The sequence below is a fragment of the Nesoenas mayeri genome (genome assembly GCF_963082525.1).
Source record: "Nesoenas mayeri genome assembly, chromosome: 7".
Taxonomy (NCBI): domain Eukaryota; kingdom Metazoa; phylum Chordata; class Aves; order Columbiformes; family Columbidae; genus Nesoenas; species Nesoenas mayeri.
Genome location: NC_137551.1, coordinates 35,565,479 through 35,591,542, shown reverse-complemented (window position 1 = coordinate 35,591,542; position 26,064 = coordinate 35,565,479). Strand labels below are relative to the sequence as shown.

The following is a 26,064-nucleotide window of genomic DNA, read 5'->3' as shown; positions in this document are numbered from 1 at the left end:
GCAGTGATGACAGTAGGGTTGACCTTTGTGGTCTTGAAATAGCAAAGGTGTTTTCCAGAACATCTTCTTAATGAAATCTGTCAAAATTCACTCATAGAAAACAAACAGTGTTTGTCTGTAGTGAAATATTTTCCCTAGGTTGGGTGTTAAGCTTTCTTCAAGGAATGAAGTTTTGCTGCACTGACAAAACTTCCCCTCCCTGGAAATAGCTTTTGTCAGCTTTTTCAAACTACAAATGGATGTCAGTGCTTATTTCATATTGTGAAATACGAACACACAAAGGTCAGTATGCACAGAAACACATACATTTGTAAACGTGACATATTCTCCCTAAGACACTTTATACTAAGGGGCAAGTTCTCCATGCTGCTCTGTAGCTCTGATGGGGCAACTTCTCCATCATTAGTGAATAGAAGTAAGCTCACCAAAGGCATTTAAACATCTAATTTTCATGGAAAGCTGTAGTGTTACAATATTCATGAGTATGTGGGTCTAATACAGTTTGGGGGCTAAAATCAGCAGGAAAACGCAAAGCTGTTCTGGAGGCTCCTGCCACTGGAGGGCAGCGAGGCACTGTCCTTAGGGAGCAAGAACACCTCTGAATAAGATGGTCTAACATCACAGTGCTTTTGTAGAGTCCGTAAAGAGGCCTCTGCTTTAGCAAAAACCTTTAAAAGTAGGCAGAGGTGAAAATAAACATATGCAGAAGAGACAGCTACAAACAGCAGGGCAGATGTTTGCATTCCTTACCTGTCTTCTATCAAAATTGGAGGAGATGCCTCTGGCCCAATAGAGATCAGGAGAAACTCTGAGCCACTTCAGGCACACACCTGGTTCATCTTCCTTTACAACTCTTCACTCATTATCACTTAATGAGGTAATAAACCATCACACCTGACAGCTCTCATATCAACTGTTTGTAAAGAATGCCATTGAAATATCTTTGACGGAATCAACTAGGGCTGACTGCCTTTCTTCTGTGTGTATATTTCTTATAGAAATACTTACCTGTATTTCTTCTTCCCTGAAAAAAAAAATTACTAATGTGTGTGAACTCAAAAAATTATAAACTTTGCTCTGTGCTGTAGTAACTTATTTGTTATTTCTTCAAATATACTTACTGCACTTTTGAGAACATTTCTTATGTAACAAATCCTAGGTTTTGCCGAACCCATCACATTCCCAACAGTCTGGTAATGGCCACGTCAAGTGTCCTGCCATAGTGAGGGTGTTTGCAATGCCCTACAGAAACAATCCCAGGAGGTCTCACCCAGTGGGGCTCTGGTGATGGATCATCATGCTGAAACCTGGATCCCCACACAAATGAACTCATCTGCTCTGTGAGTACTGACCTAAGGAGACAAGGGAAATACTTCTCTTGGGTCATGAAACACCATTGGTAAGGACCTGCTTAGCTTTTTAAAAAAATAGTGTCTTTTGAAGCCTGATGAAAAAATGATTTCATTAAATATAGTAAGGGCAAGGCAAAACATTGATTTTGGAAGAAATTTCTTGCATTGTTTCATCAGATTTGTCTTTTATTTCTAAAAGCAGAGAAGAAGGACAAAGTTCAGAGGAATGTAAATGAAGGTTCCTTGTTTTTTCTACTTTGAAAAAAACTGAGAATGAACATGGGAGTAAAATAACATATTGTCAAAGAGCAGCAACAGGAAAAGTGAACAAGTAGGGGAGCTGAAGGCTACCTTTTTTCTGCTTTTCCCAGCCCCAAGCCTTGCTGTCTCAGGGGCAGCAGAAATTCCCTGATAACAGTAGTCCTTGCCCTGGTGCACACACATACCTCTGCATGCCTGAGGTTAGCAGGGCTCTGGATGATATGTGTGTGTGATAAAGGATGATGAAAAGCTGTTGTACAGCTTTGCGGTATGATTAGCATTTGGAAATGCAATATTCTGTGGAGGTTTGGAGACCCTGGGTATATATCTGGTTGCTTGGTCCTGTTAAGGCCCATGACGTTGTATATTCACTGCTACCGTTACCTATGTCATCTGTTTGAAGTTGTGTAGTGCCCTAATATTTGTTGCTGAGCTGCCCAGACATATTCTTAATTGCAAATGTGTATTCTTTCAATGCATCTTTTTTTCCTGTTTTTGCTCTGCCAGCCATTCCACTAAATTAAACCCTGGTAAGTTTTGAAGTGAAAGGTATTTCACTGAAGAATATATAAAGAAAAGAGGAAAGTCCATGTGAAGTAAATCACATCCCTGATGATATAACTTTCAAAGAGGTTCCCTGCATTTATGGTGAATTTATTTGTAAAGCAAAGTGGAAACTTTATGTGTGAAGCCATATTCTATGGACAAAACTGAATAGTGAGTGCTTGTTCCAAATTCCAAGTCCCAGAGGAGAATTGCCTTGGGATAAGGATGTCACCATCCAGCCTCTGGATGCCCCGGTCCACCCTTGTGAATCCTGCGATGGCAAATCTTTGTCAGAAATGAAGGCTATGCCAATGTAAATTGGGTATCGGTGATCTTGGCTCTACAGGCAGTAGGACAGGCCGTTTCATCCTGTTACCAGCTAAATTTTGTGTCAACACAGGTTGTTTGTCTTGGCATGAGCTGCATTCTTGCAGTTTTCCTGGTTTTCATGTTCACATGGACAATAATAAATCAATAATAAATTTGCCTCTAGCAAGTCCTTTCCATCCCAGCAGGTACCATGGGTCACACAGCACACAGTGCACACTTAAAGCTTTTATTATCGCAAAAGTGGAATTGGATTTCTAGTGCACAGGGGGTGCCAGGGAGTCTGATGTGATTAATACTGCCTTTAAATTTGTCTTAAGTAGATTTTGATAGTAAAAACAATGCACTAAGAAACAGGGACTGAAGCACATAGTCTAATCAAATGTTAACCCTGTCAAAGTCAGCTTCCTTCAAGAATAAGATCCATTTATGAAAGCTACAGTTCTATCTAAGCTTTATCTTCTGAGATAATCCTGCTCTCAGGATTTTGATTCAAAGACATTTCTACCTAAAAATAATCAATACATTACTGATTAAAAAGTGAACTAAGACAAAACAAAACCGAGCACATAAATGGCCAAACCCCAACCCAATCAACTTCCAAATTAAAGTCATCAAAGCTCACATCACACAAGAGGAGTGAGGAGTACCCTGAGTCAATGTTTCCATTGCTTGTAATTAATTGACTCCTTCTGGCACTCTTTCTCATGAGTACCACTCAATTAAGGAAAGAAAAAGTATGGAAATTCACAAATGCTTCTCCAGAGAAAACACTGGGTGTTGTGCCTGCATAAAATTCAAGGACTTTCGATGCAATATTAAAGCCCTAGTAGAAGACTTCAGCGGGGCCCTTGCATGGTTCCTGCTGTCCATCAGCCCCTGTGGCACTTCCGAGAGAGCAAAGAGAATGGGAAACTTTGATTTTCCTCAGGAAATTAACGTAACAATGCTGAATCTCTAGTCATGAAAACATTTCTCCTTGATCAATCTGCTTGTAATCCAGCTTATTTTTGGTTTATTTGAATATCTGATTGTTTCCAAGCATGAGGAGAGAATCAAAGCACAAAATTGATAGATTTCCAACACAGCATGTATAAAGGGAGATTACTGCAGGAAGAACTTATTGTTAGATGGATTATATAAATGTATTATTTTCTAAAGAGTGTTTTGACATGAACAAATAACACTGTTAGCTAAGGTGAAAGTCATGGGGTGATGGGAGGATAACACAAACACTGCTTCTCTGAGGAGCTGTTATCTCCAAGAGTGGAGGCTGTTTGGGATGTAATATGGATCAAGAATATCTCTGCAATGGAGGACACACGGCTTCCCTTTTCTCATTCCAGATTGTGGAATCCTGTGTCAATCAGATTTAAAAAGTTTGTATCACAGTTTTCTTACTTGGTACATCAATCCTAGTGGACACTCTAGAGCAAAGAGAGTAGAAATGGTTTGTGTTTTCCTACTTGAGCTAAAGGTCAATAACATTAGTCACAATATACTCAAGCTTGTGAATCTCAGGTAATTAGCAGAAGAAATCACTGAGACTTTGAGTTTGTAATAGAAAAAATTCATTGTAAAGAGGCTTTCCTCATCATTCCTCACGGAGAAAACCCATTCTCATAGAGACTGGGGATTTGTAATGTGAACCAATGACATCTACTGGTTTGAGTGGGCTTTGATGCAGGCTACAAAATTTGCCAATATTTATTTTAGAGGAAAACACAAGAGAGAGGGGCGTTGCTCTGCATAGTGTAAGAGACAGTACCTGACCCCTGCAGACATCCTCCACAATGCTAACCAGTCAGCACGAGACTCATGTACACTGCATTCCCTATAACCCTGATTATAACCCTGATAAAGCAGGTTTTGAAATTTATAAACACCTAGAATTAAAGGGTGTGTGTTCTGCAGTTTGACCAGCCTTATTTTGTTTGAATTTAGTGACTTCATACCATGGAGGTATTTCTAAATTTTAAAAACATTCTCTTGCCTTTTTTTTTTTTTGGCAAGACTTTGTTTATAATGTCTTGATTTTTTGGTTACTTTAATTACTGTTTAAAGCTTTTCTCTTCTATGGACCAGTGGTTAAACCCTCCCCTTGGCATATCCAGTGGCAGCCACTGGCCTGAAAGGAACCAGCTGTGTGCAGCCATGGAGAAAATTAGTGTTGTCAAGCAAAAATTGATGGCAGACATTTTTTTACCTCTCAGTTTCTCCCCTGTCCTGAAGCTGAAGTGGTTGTGCTCCTGTGTCCCCTCACAGACCAGAAGCCCCAGCCCATGTCCATGGTGGTGGCCCTGGCCAGGGTACATCGGGGTGGGCTGAGAGGGTTGCAGGGGTTTGCAGCACCTCCTGCCCTGGTGCATTTGTGCTGTCCAGGAACCCAAACAAAGTGAATTCCAACAAGAAAAGCCCCATCTTCAGAACCTTTTGGGGCAGAGGTACCATGAGCAGCTGAGCCCCATGTTCTGTGGCTCACACAGCCAGGCCCTGGGCACCAGAGCAGCTCTAAGCATTACCAAAGCAATGGACAGCCTAGGAAACAAAATGCTTTTTTTCCAAAATGCAATGCCAGAAGCCCCTAAAGACTGTACAAATTCTAGTCTCACTTTCAAACAGTTAATTTTCAGCTTGTTCCATAAGCATCATCCCAGCTGTCATACCTCATAGCCTTCAGAAAGCATCTAATGTGATGCCTGAATTAATCCTTGCAATGTTGGCAGAGAGAAGTCCACTTGTCTTCCTCAACAATACATTCCTTAGAGAAACCCAGTGAACTTTTATGAAACAAAGAAGGCTTGTTTCGCACTGGCAAGGCTCGGATTGAGTGTTTACTCTACATGCACAGTGTGCAGCTTTCTAAGGCGTTCTGCCCAAGCTGCTCAGGAGCTCAAGAAGAAACTGAAGCAACAGGTTTTGGCCACTGTCCTGTAGCTGGGGATTCACAGTTGTCTTTCTGAGCCTGCAACAATGTCAGAATCCATTATTTTGGAAAGAAGGCATGGATTTGCTATATTAATATGAAGTCATGCTCCTCACCACTTCTTCGCCTGGGAGAAGAGACTTCACATCAGCATAACTCAATTTTCATAACATCTCATACAACAAAGCTCTGCTCAAATCCAGGCTTAGCAATGGAAGACATTTGTAGCTAATACCAAACACCTCAACTGGATCTGTGTATAAACCTTTTCTAACCAGATAACTTCAGCAAATGAGAAGCCCTCAAGTCAGGGTTCACTTGTTCTAGCAGCTGGTCAGGCACAGAAGAAAATTCAGTCTTTGCACTGAGTACCTAATTTTATTCAGTGCCTAAATCAAAAAGCAATAAGGGATGAGGGAGATAAAGCAAGGAGTAACAAGATTTTGACATGTACTGGGAAGTTAACTATGTGGTAGGAGCAGGGATGAGAGAGGAGGAGAAGGAAGGAAGAAAGGAAAAAATCATACAGAAAAAACAGAAGAGACTTAATCCCCATCCTAGTAGATGGATTTCAGCCTCTAAGACTCCAATGCAACACTCTGCAACTGTTCAAAACTCCAAATTTTATCTATTTTGTTTAGATACTCACAGAAAACTTCCTTAGACTCAACAGGTTTGTGTGGATGTGTCTGAGGACAAAATATGGCTCTCACTGTCTTCATACAGAAAGAGAAAAGAAGAAAGAAGCCACCTCTCTGAAACTACAGTTTCTGAAAACTGAACAAAAATACACAAGCAGAAGACAACCTTCTTCAAGCTGGGCAAGTTCTTTAGAACAGCAGCAGCACAATTAATTTCTACATTACAACCTGTGACTAATTAGTTCAGAAAGAACAAGGAAAATCTGCTTGGATGGGTACCAGGTGATTCAGGGCAAAAGAGCTGAACCAAGTGTTATTCTAGGAAATGAAAACAAATGTCACTGTCAGTAACCCAGTTGGGTCACTCACATGTTTCCTCAATTAGGCAAGACTTATTCAAATATGCTTTTTGTGTCATAGTTCGTGAGCCTGAGATAGAAAATCTCCTAAAATACATGAGCTGCTGTGAGAATTTTAGTTTCTCCTTAGTTTTTTTCCCAGCTAGATGGTAACTGCCAAAACAGATAATAATAACGTTTTAAAACCCCATGAAAACAAAGCTACCAAAATAGAGAAAAACATAAGGAGTTGAACAGAAAGTGTGCAAAAGGTTGGTTGTGCTTGGCTTCAGAGATGCTGGACAGCAAAGGGTTGCAATGCTGCTGCTTCTTCTTCTTATTATTATTATTATCATCTTGTCACAAGTGAAGGGCAGTGTTGGGTCAGGCTCAATAAATGCCTTTGCTGTTTTCTCTGAGTTTATTAAGTGTGGTGGAAAATTCAGCAACCCAGTCACAGTGGCTGGCTGCCTGATTGCCCATTCAAGGTAGATTCTAGTGCAATCCTATTTAAAAAATTTGGCCTTGGCTGGTGAGTCTCAAGGAGTTATTAAAAAAAACAATCAGTGAAGTGAAAGTGATCTCTAGAGCATATTAATTTAGTTATTTAATTGGAATTTGGTGCAAGCTTTCAGCCTCGGGCATTAAAAGACACCTAAGTCAGAAGTGTGAGCAGAGGGTTACACTTAGCGGCTTAATTTGGCTTGATATCAATGAATATCTGTGCGCTTCTATGGCAAGGCACGGGGAGAAAGTAATGAAAATTACACAAGAAAAATTGTGTTTCTTACTCATACCCTGCCAACCCAAATTAGCTTTTTTTAGTCTCAATCCACAAAACATGGGGATTTGCTATGAAAAACAAATCTACTTGCTAGCTATGGGATCCAGAAGCAAAACAACATTTATTTATACCCAACTACAAATATTTTTATAGCATGTTCCTGGGAAGGAGGACTAGAGAGTTGAATTATCTGCTTCATACTTCAAAATTAGAACAGCAAGATAAACAGGACACCAAAGCACAGGAAATTCAGCATACAAACAAGCAAACAGGTCTTTGTTCCTGAGCTTTGCTTTAACTGCACTGCTGGGCAAACGGGTTGTACGACAATGCTGGGAATGGCACACTGGAAGGAACCCAATATTCTATTCAATATTTTATACAAAAAAAAGTGTGTGCATTTGAAATAAAATTGCTATGGGTCCATTCTCTTTCAATGAAAAAGCCCTCCTTCCATGTTACTTTAGGGGAGTTATTCAAGGATGTGTAGTTTTGTTGGAGTTACGAACACCTGTAGCTGCATAGTCTGTATATACATGGTATAATTCAATTATTATCCTCTCCCAACACAGCTCGCACTACACAGGCTGACATTTGTAAGGGATTTTAACATGATGTTGCAAACAAGACGCTTAGTTGGTGCTGAGATTGTTGGTTGAGTACATAGTACTGAGTGGACAAAAAAAGTACATACTACACGGTTGAGTAGTGACAGACACACCAAGTGATGGCTGGTGTGTCTGGTCTAAGGGCGGAGGAGGTGACAACAATTGCAGCCTCCAGAAAGCTCATTTAAAAAGAGCAAATGTTGTGCCATCTGTGTGCTCCCGGTTCTTGACATCCTTGTGTTTGCATGCACCAACTAGTAATAGTTGGCATAACACTAAACCCCCACAAAATTGAACAAAATAACAAAACAAAGGGAAAAAACCCTCCAATTTTAGTTTGCATTTTGGCTTTATTTCTCTGTACTTTCAACTAGGACATGAAAGGCAAAACTCACCAGATCTTGCTTTTCATGTTTTCATGCACCAATGGTAAATATTTATGTGGTATTTGGCTGTTTGCATTGCCAGCATATGTCAGTCTGCACAATACACTCTGAAAGGCTGGGTAAGCCCTGAGAAGCCAAAGTCCTCACAACAAAGCAGCACACACCCATGGGGAAAAATAAATGTTGTCATCAGCAACCAAAAGTACTAAAAATTGAACAAAACTCCTGCTTTTGGAAATGACACACAAAATGTCTTTCAAGATTTAAATGGCATTTAAATGAGACTTGAAAATTCTCCTGACTGAGGTTTGATATCTTGAATGAGATTTATGTTTTTTCCAGGTTTAGGATGTATGTCAATGGGAAGGCGTCCAACTGATTTGACAAGCCTTTAGATAAGATTGTGTGATTCAGCCTTAAATATTGCAAACAAAACACCTTTAACAGCACAGTATCTTTTTAATTTAGATTTATTTAATCTAGAAAAGTGAAAACTTGGTGCAAAATCCAACATCAATCTTCAACTAGGTAAAATGCACCTAAAGAGAAAGGAGAGAAAATGACTCCCCATTGCCAGGAGGGACAGACCAAGAGCTGAAGGGCTTGATCAGCGACAGTGAAAACTGAGGATAGATATCGTGAAAAGCCTTTTCAACGGTGATGCTGATTTCAACTGTGAGCCTTGTTAAGCATGAGAAGAGATTTGGCAAGTTAGGGACATGTCTCTTGGGAAGAGATTGGGCTGAGGTGGTGGAGCTGAGGTGCAGATGGAAGCTCCAGCTGATATGATGCTCTGGGTGAGCAGCAGTGCCCGTGGCCGATGAGGAGGAGGAGGCACTGGGGTGGTTGGCACAGAGGATGGAGGCAGAAGCAGCAGGGACCTCACAGCTCTATGGTGTTCATGGGGACAAGTGCCACAATGTGGCCATGTGGAGGAAGTAGGGGAAACCAAAACAGAAGGCATAAAGTAGGGGAAACCAAAAGAAAAGGCATTTCTGAATCAAGAGTCAGCAATCTGGCTTCCCGGGGCAGATATTTTCTGTAAATTTGCATGTGCAGAAAGAAAAAGAATGAGCTCATTCATTTTGAAGCTTACATTAAGATATCTAGAAATTCCCCATGCAGTATTTCAGAAGCAGGGGCTCACTACATCACTTGGAAAAAATTTAATCCAACAGACCATACTCTTCAACACACTAAAACATTGGTTTCTATTTTAATCACAGAAACATTAATTTCAAAGACAAAATAGAACTGTTGCTTTGTAAACTTTCCTTCCTTTGACTTTAAATTACACTCTTCACATCACAGATTTCTTGGAAATCTCTGCATTTTATAAATAAGCACAGATCCATTGCTGTTCCAAGAAGAAATTTAACATTAAAAAACAAAAACAAGTTATTAGAATATTGTATAGCCACAATTCCAGATGCCGCGGTAAGATCAATTTCTACATTTCCTTTCAAGAAATGACCTGTTGCTTCTCTCCAAATTAAATCTTCCTCCCCTTTAATAAACCTTGAAATATTTATTGATGCCTCATTCATATTTTCTCTCCAACTCACAAAATTACAAGGCATTAGATAAATGGTCTTAGAAGGATGTGGGAAAAGAATTGAAGAGGAGAAAAATGATAAAATTATTGTACCAAACAACTCATGAAATGGATATTGAAATTATTTCTTAATCTTTTAAGGGATGTTATGATTACAAAGATGTTCTAAGGCATTCTAACAGGATTGATTGTAGATAAAGATATCGCAGCTTCTGGCAAATGGCATATATATGACTGTCATCAGTGAAGCAGTTTGGTGGCTCATAATACGTGACATTTACCCTGTAGTCATTTAGTGGATGATGCCAACCTTTGATCTCACATTATCCCGTGCAAAAGAGGTTTCTTCAGTGCAGGTCTCACAAGAAAACCAGCGAGAACAAAAACGACAATGGCCAGGATGGCAACAGCAGCAACGAGCGGCACGAGGAGACTGTCAGCAGCAGCGGGAGGCACAGGAGGGTCCAGCCCTGTGAGTGGAGGCAGAGAGGGTTTGGTCTCAGTATATTAAAGATCAGGCCACAAAGAGCTGCTGCATTAAAAGGGATAGTTCCTAGGTAAGAGTCAGAAATAAGCTAACTTCTTGCAATTTCGCTGCTTTGATCTATTTGATCAGGCTTTGCTTTAGCAGGGATGACAGCTTAACTAAGCAAACTTCATGAGCAGAAGACAATGGAGGGAATTGGATGTTTCTCAAGAAGGCTGCGAGTTTGCTCCCTCCTGGCCACCACATTACACAATCAGACTGGAGCTAATTAGATCAATGGAGCTGTAGCACTAAAATGGGTTACATGCTACCACTCCCTTGGGACAGCCAAAGCAGTTATATTTTTTATATAGGTGGGTGAAAACAGGAGTTTTGCAAGGTGTTGAAAGAAGAAGAGATTTGTAAACAATTGGGTCAACCAAACAATCCCTCCATTTTATGGCAAAGTTAACAAAAGCAGATTTCAGAGGCAGATGTCAGAAATCATAGAATCGTAGAGTAGTTTTGTTTGGAAAAGACCTTTAAGATCATAGAGTCCAATCCCTAATCCAGCCACTGCCAAGTCAACCTCTAAACCATGTCCCTAAGCACCACATCTCCATGTCTTTTAAATGCCCCCCAGGGATGGTGGCTCCACCACTGCCCTGAACAGCCTGTTCCAATGCCCGATAACCCTTTCCGAGTGCTTTCGAAATGAAGCAGATAGCAAACTACTGTGTACAGATTCACTTGCTCTAAGTCATACAGCACCTAACACCAAATAATCCTTCACATTAATCCTCAGCAGAAATGTGAAAAAACTGGCAACAAACATTTCAGCATAGTAATTCAATTACTATGAAAACCACAGTCATAGATTTTACTGAGGGACAATCACCGGGAGGAATCCATGACATTGTCTTATAATAGAATCATAGAATCATTTTCGTTGGAAGAGACCCTCAAAATCATCAAGTCCAACCATAACCTAACTCTGGCACTAAACCATGTCCCTAAGTAGCTCGTGTAAACGCCTTTTAAACCCCTCCAGGCATGGTGACTCCACCACTGCCCTGGGCAGCCTGTTCCAATGCCTGACAACCCTTGCTGGGAAGAAATTCTTCCTAATATCCAATCTGAATCTTCCCTGTTGTAACTTGAGACCGTTTCCTCTTGCTCTATCAGTTGCTACTTGGGAGATATCACAGAGCAGAATGTTAGGAGGGAGGTTATTTTATTGCAAAGTGAAATGATGAGGTAATGGTAACACGATTTTATAAACTGCATGCACAGCTATGTTTTTTCTTGAAGTCCAGAGTGGTCTCAAAGTAAACATGAGAGAAATTTATTTCACTTTACCAGTATTTCTACTCTGAGCACCCCCTTCTCGAAGTTGAACTGGTCCAGCAACCACTTGCACCCTTTCCTCAGCAGAACTTGATTCTCTCTTGGACCTGCTAGTGCAGCCCTGGTAGCAGCGGGAGGAATAGTCCCCGAGTCTGCACACCACCAGCTCGCACTGCAGGTACACGGACGTGTGGTGCCTGATGAACTCAAAGGCATTAAATTTGAACCGAGCCAAGTGGTGGTCGGGGGACTGGTAGGTGGCATAGGAAGAATCTCTAACACATCTACAAAGAAATGAAAAGGACAATTAGTCTTCATGGATTTACACATGGACATTCCCACAAAAATAGAATAGATTAAAAGAAAATCATCATAGCCAGCACTAAGAACACGATGAAACTTTTATGACATAGTATAGACTTTTAAAATATAGACTTATTTAAGTTCTATGAAGCAGCAGGAACATTGGCAACTCTTTTTTGGTTTGTTTGTTTGTTTGTTTGTTTTTTCCCCAAGAGAAAAAGACTATCAGTAGAGAAGAGGGGAGAACAGACTCTTAGAATGTCCTGAGCTGGAAGGGACCCACAAGGATCAAGTTCAATTCCTGTCCCTGCATAGCACAACCTCACAGTTCACACCATGTGTCTGAGGACGTCGTCCAGTCTCTTCTTGAACACTGTCAGGCTTGGGGCTGTGACACCTCCCTGGGGAGCCTGTTCAGTGTCCAGCACCTCTGGGTGAAGAACCTTTTCCTCATGTCCAACTGACCCTCCCCTGGCACATCTTCCTGCCATTCCCTTGGGTTCTGTTGTTGGTCACTAAAGAGAAGAGCTCAGCCCTGCCCCTTCTGCTCCCCTTGTGAGGAAGCTGGGGCCACCATGAGGTTTCCCCTCTTACTCACGTCTGTGCTATACAAGACATAAAAAACTGAATCTAATGCTTGACCTGGTTTTACCAAAATATTTAATGCCTAAGATGACAGATTTCTCCTGCCAGTTTTCACTATCTCATCTACCTCACTCCCACTACTTTGAATTTTGCATGTAGGACAAAAATGAAGTAAGTGAAACAAAATGTTAGTGAGGTCTAAATTGTATTTCTTATTTCCAGGCTCACATTGTAAAAAAAATATTAAAAAAAAAAATTAAAAAAGCAATTAAAAAGACTGATTTTAGCAGTCCGTTGATAACAAGATCTAAACCAACACAGGTTTGCTCAATTATTTTAAATAAATTCAGAAAGCATATTACAGCTATGCTTCTAACAGCTTCAGAAAGCTCTTACCCATGCTTGATTATATCATAGGCCAGAGTGTTAAAATCATGGGGATCAGGTGATGCCACACAAGTGTCCACAAATATCGTCAGATTTCGGTCAGAACTGTGAAGATAAGCTTGAAGATACAAATTTTGGTTCAAATCAACATAGTATGGGGAGTCGTGCACTTGCCGCAAGAATGAGGAGGAATCATAAAAAGTGATGTTCATGTCATATCTTCCGAACTGATATTCATTCACGTCTATAGTATCCTCAGCAACATACATTATTTGTGTCCATGTGTCCTCTAGCATTTTGCAACTGATATGTAAATGAATGTTCTTTTTCCTCTTGATTATGTGCCCAGAAGATGTAACCTCGATCGTGTTGGAATAGTTGATTGTATCATTGTTCTCCTGTTTAACATGTAATTTAAAATGAGGAATTGCATTTTTGTCACATTCCATGTTCTAAGCTTTGATAGAGTAATATGCAATTAAAAAATATAGATTCATCTTAAACTCTTTAAACCAAGAACCTTGATGTTAGTCTTTCCTGCTCACACATTTTAAATAAACCTGCTGAAGTGTATAATTAAATAGAAATCAGTGGAGAAAAACTCTTCATTAAACCCAAGGCAGAACCAACTCGTTGAACATCTGTAAAAACACCAATTGTGTAGAACAAAATCATCCCAAATCTCCACAGCACTTACAGGACTATGCCTGCTTTAAATCATGGAAAGTTCATGTAACTTCCTCCTATACTTTCCTCCCTATAAGCTTATTTCTGTTAAGCATGGACATTACCTAAGGCATGAAGACCTAAAGCACTAAAACCCCTCAGGTCTCATTGGTTCACGTCTTAGCACTGTGGACCACAATGTCCCTTTAGTGACTCTTTTCAAATCAGATCTTGCAATTCCCCGTGCACAACAGTGACCGTACCTCTCGTATCGTCCCACAGCTGTTGTAGGGAATGTTGAATATGACCTCGCGCGGCGTGACTGTTGGTGTACAGCGATGGTCACTCAGGGTGACCATCTGAGCTGAGTAGCCTTGGGACTGGAGATAGTCTCTGCTAACCACAGCACGCATGTAGTCTGGCAAACACAGAAGGGCTGGCAGGAAAAGATGATAAAATATAATTAGTGACTTCAGGAACCTGTTAATGATTAAAGGTTGTAACTGATCCACATTGTGATTTATTCTTAATTTAGAACATTGGCAGTTCACACCCAACCCATCAGATTTCACACACATAATTTCATTTCCCTAACATCTTTAAATATACATAAATATTTCATTTGCAAACAAAAACAATAGACAGCCTTGTCCATTGAGAAACACTGAATGGGAACTTACTGGTGGTGTGATCTGATGAAATGGAGGAGTAGTGAGCTTGAAACCCTCTGAAGGTGTATCTAGAATCGCTGTGAAAGTGAACGGTCATCATGTTTGAAGAGGATGTGTACGTGGGAAAGGAACCAGAACAAAGTCTCCCAAGAAGTGGGGAAGAGTCTGGAGGCCCATCATAGACTTCAATGTAGTCATCCTGGCATCCCATGCTTTGCATCCTGGTGAACAAATGTCAGCACCTTGTCAAATGGGTTTCAGAAACTCTGATTTAACTGCCTAGCGTGTGATAGAATCAGGACTTAAAGTTTTCATGGCAGAGGTTTTATTCATTTTCTATATAGTTTTAGCAGAAAACTGTGAGCAGAAAATACCACAGTACTCCAGATTTTGTTGTAGCATTCCAACTGCTGGATGTTATTGAAAATATCTTTAAAATTGTGAAGCTTTCTTATTTCAAATAAGTTTTCAAGCTTCTCAGGTAAGTTTTGACTTCATTATTTCCCCAGGGAATCAATATTTTACTTACGCAATATCTCTAAATGTGAGCATAACACGGAAATTGTTCTCTACTTGTATTTCCCACACACAGTCAGCGTTGTTTGGATAACTTCTAGGGTAGAATGGGCTCTGTAGTATCCCAGAGGAATTTGAAACTGAGCCACCACAAAAATAAGGTGCTGCAGAAAGAAATGGAAGAGAAATTACTTACAGTAGCCCCCACAACATTGTACTTGAGCTGTACATGTCTCATCCACAGCTCCTGAGAAGCGGGTCTCCCGCTGACTGCAGATGATATTCTGCATGACTCAAATCAAAACAAATATTTGGTTTTGCATTAGGTTTTCTTTCATGTTGCATTCAGGATTCCCTGCCACGTCCATGGTGTCAGGCCACCCTCTTCAGGCTGGGCAGTGATACTGTGATGCTTTCTGCTCCGGTCTCTCCTTTTTGTAGTTGAGATCTGATTCTGGGAGGTGTCATGACAGTAAAAATGGAAGTCTTAAATAGATCTCATTTCTCCTATAAGCATAGCTGCAAAAAGCTTTTGTGTTCCTGCCAGCATGAATGATGTATGGTTTTGATGTTAAACACATAGTTAATCCTAAAAGTTTCCTTATAGGAAGGAGAGCACAAGTTCTGAACTTAATTCCTGCAAGATAAGACACATAAAGGCAACAACCCCCATATTTTATATTCCAGCACACTCCTTCCTGCCTCAGGATTTTGGGGTTCTTGGGTATCCCAAGCTTGGGAGCATCAGCTGTATGCACACACAGTCCCTTTGACGAACCCTCAGAAACTTCCATGCTATTTTCTGTGAATGGTCAAGCTCTGAATCTAACATCTGCTTTCTAATGCAAAAATAGCAAGTTGAAGACCATAAGAGCTATAAGTAAGCAGAAGAGCCAAAAAATACCCACTGCACACTGCCTCTCTGATAAATGACCTGTGACTCTGGAAGCAAATGAAGAATGTTTCAATTGAACAGGTATAATTTTGAAAAAGAAAATATGTTTCTTAAGGAAATTCTAAAAGAAGACAAAGGAAGTTATGCCATCAGGGAAGCAGATGAAGACAACATGGAAAATAAAAAAAATCAGGAGAAAAAAATGATTTATGAGTGCTATATAGAAATCATGACAATAAGGAAACTTTACCACACACACAAATAGTCAGCCAAATAACACTGTTGTGGTTTGATGTTGCTATCCTTTAGATCTTCAGTTCTGAAGAAAGTACATACATCACTTTGCCAGTACTAATACATGTGGCTAAAAGAGATTTAGACAACACTTCCTAAGCCTTGACCCAGCTGAAGAGCCCAGTGGGGAAATGGCATGTCCACAGTCAACAACTATGACTGCACAATAAGAATCGCAGAAGTGCAAGGGGTTTTCACAGGCGGTCTAAGAATTATCACACAAGTTTAAAGTGATATTGCCACAGATACAAAAAACAAATTCAAAAACCCGGAGAGGAAGACACCAATAAGAAGGGTGAGAAGAGCTCCAGAAGAGCATTACCTGATGAAGGTGTCATGGTGTCCAGAGGATCTGCAGGTGTGAAGGAAGAAAAAACACAAGTGAGATTTGTTTTTCAGAAGAAAGATACTGAGGTGTAGACATGTCCCCATACTGAGGCATAGGGTAACAAGACAAGGATCATGGCAAAGTGGGAATGTGGACATGGGTGACCATGAGGTTCACGGGAGAGCTCGTGTCCTCTGCTACCCACGCACCTGCACAGATGACGCTGGCATCCTCGCTATGCCTACAGTTGTGCACACCCCAGCCCCTGTGCCTGCACATCTGGAGGGAGGGCTCATCCCCGCTGCACTGCATGTCGTCCAGGAAGATGGGCCCGGAGCCGGGGCCAAAGTGCGCGCTGCCTGGGGCGTCCATGGCCTGGCCACAGCCCAGCTGCCGGCATACCACCTGGGCTTCACTCAGGTCCCAAAAGTCATCGCACACAGTCCCCCAGCTGCTGTCCTTGTACAGCTCCACACGTCCCTCGCAGCCATTCCTGCCATCGGAGAGGCGCAGGCTGGTGCCTGCGGGGAGGCAAGTGGTGCTGGGTCAGGGTCCCTCCCACACAGGACCTACAGTCCCCACCTCCCTGTCCATTTTGGAGCTTTGTCCTCAGGGACTGTGAGCTGGGGTGGTTTAGACCTACACGGACCAGGGGAGGGCAGTGAGAAAGCAACAACCCTGGGTACACCTGACCAGGGACATGCTGGGGATTTGTGAGAGATCCCTGGGGGCAGACGTGCTTAGGGCATGGGGGCGTTTACAGAAAAATCCCTTTGTACGACTAGAGTGTTGTCCATCCCCTGAGGGATAACAACCCTGCACCCTGGGGATCTCATGAGCAGAGGGGAAGAGCAGCCTGTGCTGGGCAGACACAGGACAGCCCATCCCCTCTCCTCTCGTCTCCTCTTGTGCTGTACTGGGGCTCAGTGCAAAGCTGGGAACAAGCTTGGAGGGCATGAATTACCTGGTGTGTATGGCCGTTCAGCAGGAGGGGTTGAATGTGGATCTGCAAGGAAGAAAAGGGAGTGAATGAAAGGGAAGCAAATGTAGCAGGCTTGGGGCAATGGAGATGGCAATGGACATAGAGATGGCCATGGCAATGGCAAAAGACAAGGATATGGACATGGAAAAGCAAGGCTAGACTACTGATGATTAACAAGAGCATTAAGCTCTGTCTTGCCATTCCCCATTCAGACACAAATCTGATGTGCCCCCACTACTGTCTCATTCTCTCTGTGCCATGATCCTGCCATCGCACTCTTTGTCAGTGCGCAAAGAACCTAGACCTGTGCATGTGGAGAGCCTGCTGTACCTTCTGTGTGCAAAAATGGGGCTGTTGCATGACATCTTCTTCCAGCCACAGGCAGCAGAAAACCTCAACCTTGCCACTCAAGCCTGGCTCTGCCAAGGGAGGGAAGCATTGGCTGCCTCCAAGGGACGGCACCCAAACCCATCCATTGGGACCACCAGGAAAGCCAGTGTCCTCTGCTGCCCACACACCTGCACAGATGATGCTGGCATCCTCGCCATGCCCGCAGTTGTGCACAACCCAGCCCCTGTGCCTGCACATCTGGAGGGAGGGCTCGTCCCCGCTGCACTGCACATCGTCCAGGAAGATGGGCCCGGAGCCGGGGCCAAAGTGCGCGCTGCCCGGGGCGTCCATGGCCTGGCCACAGCCCAGCTGCCGGCACACCACCTGGGCTTCGCTCAGGTCCCAAAAGTCATCGCACACGGTCCCCCAGCTGCTGTCCTTGTACAGCTCCACACGTCCCTCGCAGCTGTTCCTGCCACCGGAGAGGCGCAGGCTGGTGCCTGCGGGGAGGCAAGTGGTGCTGGGTCAGGGTCCATCCCACACAGGACCTACGTTCCTCACCTCCCTGTCCATTTTGGAGCTTTGGCCTCGGGAACCATGAGGTGGTGTGGTGTAGACCTACACGGACCAGTGGAGGGCAGTGAGAGAGCAATGACGCTGGGTGTGCAGAGAGCAGATGTACCTGCCCAGGGAAATGCTGGTGGTCTCTGGGACTTGTCTTTGGGGCAGAGTGCTTGGAGCATGGGGAGATTTGCAGAAAAAGCCTTTGTAGAGCTGGAGTGTAACCCATCCCCTGAAGGAGATCAACCACGCAGCCTGGACATGTCATGGGCAGAGGGGAGCAACAGTCTGTGCTGGGCAAATTCAGGCCAGACCGTCGCCTCCCCTCCTCTCCCCTCCACTCTCCTTTCCTGCTAGGGCTCAGCGCAAGCATATGAATAAGCTGGGTGGGCATGAATTACCTGGTGTGTAAGGCCATTCAGCAGGAGGGGTTGAATGTGGAGCTGCAAGGAAGACGAGGGAGTGAATGAAAGTGCAGTGAATTCAGTAGGTTTGTGGCCATGGCCATGGCAGTGGACAAGAACATAGAGTAGCAAGGCTAAAGTACTAATGGGTGTCAAGAGTGTTAAACTCTGTCCTGCAATCTCCCACCCAGGAAACCCTGATGCACCCCCAGGGCTGACTCATTCTCCACAAGCCACTATCCCACCATCCTGCTCTTTTCCACCACTCCAAGCACCTACACCTGTGAGCATGGAGTTCCTACTGTGCCTTCTGCATATACAATGGTGGCTTTTGTGTGTTATGTGCTCCCAGCACCAGGCAGCACAAGCCCCCAACCTCACTGCTCTGCCCTGGCTCTACCAAGGGAGGGAAGCATTGCTGCTCCCAAGGGACGACATCCAAACCCACCCAGTGGGTCCTCTGTGAGAGTCAATGTCCTCTGCTGCCCACACACCTGCACAGATGACGCTGGCATCCTCGCCATGCCCGCAGTTGTGCACACCCCAGCCCCTGTGCCTGCACATCTGGAGGGAGGGCTCGTCCCCGCTGCACTGCACGTCGTCCAGGAAGATGGGCCCGGAGCCGGGGCCAAAGCGTGAGCTGCCCGGGGCGTCCATGGCCTGGCCACAGCCCAGCTGCCGGCACACCACCTGGGCTTCGCTCAGGTCCCACAAGTCATCGCACACTGTCCCCCAGCTGCTGTCCTTGTACAGCTCCACACGTCCTTCGCAGCTGTTCCTGCCACCGGAGAGGCGCAGGCTGGTGCCTGTGGGGAGGCAAGTGGTGCTAGGTCAGTGTCCCTGCAGCCCAACACCCACGGTCCCTATCACCCTGTCCATTTTGGAGATTTGTTCACAGTGACCATGAGGTGGTGTGGGGTAGACCCACAGAGACCAGTGGAGGCCAGTGAAAGAGCAATGACCTTGGGAATTCAGAGAGCAGGTGCATCTGATCAGGAACATGCTGAGGGATCTCTGGGAGCTGCCTGGGGACAGAGGTGCTTGGGGTATGGGGACATTTGCAGAAAAAGCCTTTGTATGGCTGGAGTCTTCCCCATCCCCTAAGGGAGACGAACCATGCACTCAGGAGATGTCACAGGCAGAGGGGAGCAGCAGCCTTTGCTGGGCAGACACAGCCCAGCTGGGCTAGGGCTTAGTGTATAGCTGGGAACATACTGGCGGGGCATGAATTACCTGGTGTGTACGGCCATTCAACAGGAGGGTTTGAATGTGGAGCTGCAAGGAAGAAGAGGCTGTGAATAAAAGTGCAGTGAATGTAGCAGGTTTGTGGCAATGGAGATGGCAATGGACATGGAGAGGGAGGTAGACATAGCAATGGCAAAGGACATGGAAAATCAAGGCTGGATGGAGTACTAATGGTAATGACAGCACAAAGCTCTCTCCTTCCATCCCCCATCCAGACTCAAACTGGATGTGCCCCCAGGGCTGGCCCGTCCTCCACACACCACAATCCTGCTCTTCACCACCACAGCAAGTGCCTACACCTGCAAGCATGGAGAGCCTGCTGTGCCCTCTGTGTGAAAAAAGGTGTCTTCTGTGTGACACATTCTCCCAGCACCAGGCAGCGGAACACACCAACCTCACTGCTCTGCCGCAGCGCTACCGAGGGAGGGAAGCACGGCTGCTCCCAAGGGACGGCACCCAAGCATGCCCAGTGGGATCACTGGGAAAGCTGGTGTGTCCTCTGCTGCCCACACACCTGCACAGATGACGCTGGCATCCTCGCCATGCCCACAGTTGTGCACACCCCAGCCCCTGTGCCTGCACATCTGGAGGGAGGGCTCGTCCCCACTGCACTGCACATCGTCCAGGAAGATGGGCCCAGAGCCGGGGCCAAAGTGTGCGCTGCCTGGGGCGTCCATGGCCTGGCCACAGCCCAGCTGCCGGCACACCACCTGGGCTTCACTCAGGTCCCACAAGTCATCGCACACAGTCCCCCAGCTGCTGTCCTTGTACAGCTCCACACGTCCTTCGCAGCTGTTTCTGCCACCGGAGAGGCGCAGGCTGGTGCCTGTGGGGAGGCAAGTGGTGCTGGGTCAGGGTCCCTCCCACACAGCACTCATGGTCCTCACTCCCTCTTTCCCTGGATATGTCACAGACAGAGGGGAGCAGCAGCCTGTGCTGGGCAGAATCAGTCCAGCTTGTCCCCCCTCCTCCCCTGTCATGCTGGCCTGGGGCTCATTGCAAGGCTGGGAACAAGCTTTTTGGGCATGAATTTCATGTTGCATATGGCCATTCAGGAGGGGCTGAATGTGAAGCATGAAGAAAGAAGAGGGTGTAAAGGAAAGTGCAGCAAGTGCAGCAGGTTTGTGGTAATGGACATAGATGTCAACATAGAAACAGAAAAACAAGGCTGGAGAACTAATGAGTGATGAGAATGCACAGCACTCACAGTGGCCAGACGGGGCCCTGCCACAGGGAACCTGCATGATTGCTGCATGGCCAGGGATGGCTCTGGTGGGCAAAAATTACCTGTTGAATCTGTCCAGTCTGTGGTGGTTTCTGAAGCTACGGATGCAAGTAAAAATTTGGTGTCAATGAAAAAGGCTCTGAAGACACTCAGCACATGTCACGTACCCTGTAGTAGCCCATCTTCAAGAAATCCCTGTTCCATGGCACTTATGTGGAGGTTTTTAATTTGATTGAAATGAGCATTATGACTTCTCTGTTTCACAGAGCCTTGTCCTCCTTAGCCAGGATTCTCAGACCCATAGAGGTCTAACTTGCATTACAAAACATTTGATGCAGCAGGTTTCTCTTTTCCAGTCATATCCCAAATCCCAGAGCACGTCTAGGAAATACCTATGGTACTATCCGTGCAGAAACTGCAGGGGCAAAGGCAGAATGGTCCCTTGTCACAGTCTCCCCAGCTGCAGCGAGAGGAAATCCCTCACTGAACAGTCTCATTCACCAGGAATGGCTACAGAGGTTCTGGCCCCAAGCCTCAGCCCCCCAGTTTACCAGCTCTTCTCCATGCTCTGCTTGCATCCTCTCTGTGGACTTGGCTGTCAGGAGTGTCCTAACTGGAGTGACCCAGGAATGGGAGAATCCCTCCAGTACACTAAGAAGATCAGTGAGTGACAGTGGACAGAGTTACCTGTTGTGCTGGTCTCTGCTGTGGTGGCCATCTCTGCTAGGGTGGACGTCTCCACTGTGGTGGTTGGTGGTGGTGCGCTGGACGTCTCTGCTAGGGTGGACGTCTCCACTGTGGTGGTTGGTGGTGGTGCGCTGGACGTCTCTGCTAGGGTGGACGTCTCCACTGTGGTGGTTGGTGGTGGTGTGCTGGATGTCTCTGCTAGGGTGGACATCTCCACTGTGGTGGTTGGTGGTGGTGCGCTGGACGTCTCTGCTAGGGTGGACATCTCCACTGTGGTGGTCAGTGGGGCTGTGGTGGTTGTCTCTGCAGGAGAGGTTGTTAGTGTTGCAGTGGTTGAGTCCTCTGTGGAGGTCACCTGTGCTGTGAAGATTGTGTCCAGTGTTGAGTCTGTTGGCCCTGTGGAGATTGTCGGTGCTGTGGTGGTCTCTCCTATGAATGTGGAAGAAAAACATCACCCACATGAGGATCAGCTTGTGCAATGGGTACATCTGTGTGTTAACTATGATTATGGATCAGACCAGCATGAACATGGCCATGTTGAATATGGTCAGTCTGTTGTAGCTAATGGAGCTACGGATGCAAGCAAGAAATAAATGGCACCTAAACAGACATTGAACATAGCACACATATGGTAATAGAGGTATCGGAGCAAGTTTTGTTATCATCAGTGATTTCTCAATTTATAACGATCTGTTGTTAATACAGGAAAAAATAACCTACAAATGAATTACCTTTTCTTAAAAAGTAAGGGGAAAGTAAAATCAGAAAACAGCAAGATGACACAGTACTCAAAAAGGATGGATATTTGTAAAGGAAAAGAATATTGATGGACCTAAACTTGAAGAAAAACTTGAAAAATACAGAAACAATGCAAAGTGAGTTGTCAGCTATGACAGTTTGGGTTGTGACTCAAACTGTTATTGCTCATAATGAATGCATTAAGGCTTGTGACGAGTGTCACGTAGCCCCATTCCTCCCCGATTAAAATTGCCTACCAGACATAGCTTTGCCTCTGATTTCAACTTGTTTCCTTATTCTCCTTGTCACTCCTGGGTGATTAGACAGAACAAAAGTTCTGCTTATTGCAATGCATCTCTGATCCTTGGGTTTTTTAATTGCTTTGCATGGAGTGAGTGAGCACAATTTGTATATTTAACGAGAAAATCATGAGTCTGTCCTGGCTCTGCAGGGTCAGTGGAGTAAAAAGACTGGATTGTTGGAAGATCAGACTCTGCTTCCTGAGAACAGGCCTTTTCAGAGGGTGCACAACCTTCCACAGATAGAAAATTCTTCATAATGAAATAGAAAGATTATACATGCACATGTGTTACATCTGGTATAACTTTGTACCACATTTCTTGAATGAATGAAATGGTATCTCAGAAGAACGTCTGCATACCCACATGCTGACTCAAGTAAATTGAGTGCAATTTATAGCAAAAGTATTTAGAAAATAAAAATGTTGACAGCACCTGAACAGACAACACTAGCATCTTCGTAGTGGGCACAGTTGTGCCTCCTCCAGCCCAGGTGAGCACAATGCTCCAAGGAGTCCTCGGTTCCATTGCAGTTGACATTGTCCAGCAGGATGTCACCTGAGCCTTGGCCAAAGTAAGCACTTCCAAGAGCTGCGATGGCCTGGCCGCATCCCAGCTGCCTGCACACAACCTGGGCATCACGAAGGTCCCAGAAATCATCACAAACTGTCCCCAGGCTTCCTCTGTAATAGACCTCAACGCGACCTTCACATCTGTGCCTTCCATTCACCAGCTGGAGATAGGTCTCTTTGGGAGAAAGGGAATTGAGCACAAGCACAGTTGAACAAATAAGCTAGAAATGACCATAGGAAGACATCTATTTGGTCCTCTTACCCCATCAATCCTAGCAGGATTTTGCCTAGCCCAATATTAAATGTCTGTGAGGACAGAGGTGATTACACACCTTTTTTCTTCCTGTCTTCCAGATCTTAAAATCAGCTACATATATTTAATGCAAAATTTCTACATAAAATTTAGATGGCAGGCTAAGCACAAAATATTTCAGCAAGAAGGGAAATTTATAAAGAATAATAAAAGCATAACAGGAAAGGTGGCTGATGCTCCATCCCTGGAGACATCCCAGGCCAGGCTGGACGGGGCTCTGAGCAACCTGATATGGGTGGAGATGTCTCTGCTCATGGCAGGGGTTGGACTAGATGAACTCTGAATGTCCCTTACAATCCCAACTATTCTATGATGATTCTATCAAAGCAAAGGAGAGAAAATGCATTTCTGTATTTAAACAAAATATAAGCAAAACTGTATTAAGAAAACAGCTATAAATTTTTTTTCGCTTTGTTAGCTGGAAGAAAATGACATGTTTGAAGAATATATTTCATATTGATATGTGTGTATGAGGGAATGAAAGAGGATCTAGCCCAAATAACATAAAATCTAAAGAAGAAAAGATTTCCCACAATATCAATGTAGGCTGAAATCCAGCCCCATGAAAAGAATCAGAAAGACACAGAGGAGCTGTATGTAGGATTTAAACATTTAGTACAATAATGATTTGTCCAAAAGCATAACAATATGCAAATGATACAACTCCAATGTATAAACTAGTAACTAATACACCTCCAAAGTAATGCATCTGAAAAGTGAAATAAGAAGATACACCTGGTGTAGTTAGTTGATGGTGGAGTGCTAACAGTGGTTGTGCTTGTGGCATCTATAGAGGAGGAAGAGAAAGAAGCAAGTGAGGACATTGTGGATGAAGAAGCACGGACAGGTTTTCTCCCAGTCATGGGGATATTGGAGCCACACTGTCACATGGGAGACAGACAACCTGAGGGTCTGTGCAGGATGGTCTTCCATGGTGGGCACAAAGAAAAGCATGGTCTTTGCCTGTGCCTCCAAGACATGGCTAATTGCAGCCAACAAGGGCCGCTTTGGAAAGTGTCCTGCTATTTAGGAAGGAGAAGCAATGATACCTGAGCACACAACACCAGCATCTTCATGGTGGCCACAGTTGTGGACACCCCAGCCACGGTGGCTGCACTGGAAGAGGGAGGACTCATTCCCTGTGCACTGCACATCATCCAGGTAGATGGTGCCGGTGCCTTGTCCAAAGTAGGCATCTGAGGGTGCAGAAACAGCAGAGCCGCATCCCAGTTGCCTGCACACGACCTGGGCATCGTTCAGGTCCCAGCTGTCATCACAGACAGTGCCCGTGCCCGCATAGTAGTCGATCTCTACGCGTCCCTCACACCGGTTCCTGCCGTTCACCAGGCTCAGGGTTGCACCTTGGAAAGGAGGAGACAGGGAACACATGAGAAAATCTTCTAGCAGTCCAGCACCTTCTCTCACTGGAGCGTTGGCAATGCTCTAGGTGTTCTAGGCCACCAGGACTGCCACCTTGTGTTATACTAGGCTGTGTATTTCCCTGGGTCTGCTCTCCCATGGAGAAGACAAGACCCAGCATGTGAGCCACTAACTGGTTCCACCAAAAGTAGTGGTTACAAAAACCAAGACAAATACAGACTCACCTGGAGGAATGGTTGTTGGGAAGCTGGTTGTGCTTATGCTTGTGGCATCTGTAGGGGAGGAAGAGAAAGAAGCAAGTGAGGACATTGTGGATGAAAAGTCATGGACAGGTTTTTTTTTTCCCAGCCCTGGGGATGTTGGTGCCACCTTGACACATCGGTGATGGAGAGCTTGGGGGTTTATGCAGGATGGTCTTCCATGGTAGACGCAAAGAAAAGCATGGTCTTTGACTGTGCCTCCAAGACATGGCTAACTGCAGCCAACAAGGGCCACTTTTGGAAAGTGTTCTGGTATTTAGGAAGGAGAAGCAACGGTACCTGAGCACACAACACCAGCATCTTCACTGTGGCCACAGTTGTGGACACCCCAGCCACGGTGGCTGCACTGGAAGAGGGAGGACTCATTCCCTATGCACTGCACATCATCCAGGTAGATGGTGCCGGTGCCTTGTCCAAAGTAGGCATTTGAGGGTGCAGAAACAGCAGAGCCGCATCCCAGTTGCCTGCACACGACCTGGGCATCGTTCAGGTCCCAGCTGTCATCACAGACAGTGCCCGTGCCCGCGTAGTAATCAATCTCTACGCGTCCCTCACACCGGTTCCTGCCGTTCACCAGGCTCAGGGTTGCACCTTGGAAAGGAGGAGACAGAGAACACATGAGAAAATCCTCTAGCAGCCCAGCACCTTCACTCATTGGGGCGTTGGTAATGCTCTAGGAGTATTAGGCCACCAGGACTGTTACCCTCTGCTAAATTAGACTGTGTATTTCCCAGGCTGTATTCTCCCAAGGATAAGATCAAGACCCCAAAGGGGAGCCAATAACTGGTACCACCAAAAGAAAAGTAGCTACAAAAACCATGAGAAATTCAAACCCACCTGGAAGATCAGTCATGACTAAGGCCCTTGCAGCCATTTTTGTGTCTTC

General features: G+C 44.7%; 1 protein-coding gene across 1 annotated transcript in view; it reads right to left on the bottom strand.

Annotated features, from left to right (window-relative positions):
* The window catches only part of LOC308042679 (scavenger receptor cysteine-rich domain-containing protein DMBT1-like), a gene marked incomplete at both ends in the record, with an annotated part of 42,249 nt that extends 16,416 nt beyond the window's left edge, over nucleotides 1-25,833 (bottom strand). The window contains 12 exons of the mRNA XM_080348274.1: nucleotides 11,550-11,821; nucleotides 12,822-13,210; nucleotides 13,742-13,914; nucleotides 16,392-16,703; nucleotides 17,147-17,188; nucleotides 17,683-17,994; nucleotides 18,954-19,265; nucleotides 20,219-20,530; nucleotides 21,617-22,045; nucleotides 23,089-23,400; nucleotides 24,588-24,899; nucleotides 25,458-25,833. Coding sequence (XP_080204400.1) covers nucleotides 11,550-11,821; nucleotides 12,822-13,210; nucleotides 13,742-13,914; nucleotides 16,392-16,703; nucleotides 17,147-17,188; nucleotides 17,683-17,994; nucleotides 18,954-19,265; nucleotides 20,219-20,530; nucleotides 21,617-22,045; nucleotides 23,089-23,400; nucleotides 24,588-24,899; nucleotides 25,458-25,833 — 3,553 coding nt within the window. The remainder of the gene's footprint in view (nucleotides 1-11,549; nucleotides 11,822-12,821; nucleotides 13,211-13,741; nucleotides 13,915-16,391; nucleotides 16,704-17,146; nucleotides 17,189-17,682; nucleotides 17,995-18,953; nucleotides 19,266-20,218; nucleotides 20,531-21,616; nucleotides 22,046-23,088; nucleotides 23,401-24,587; nucleotides 24,900-25,457) is intronic.
* Between the last annotated feature and the right edge of the window lie 231 nt (nucleotides 25,834-26,064).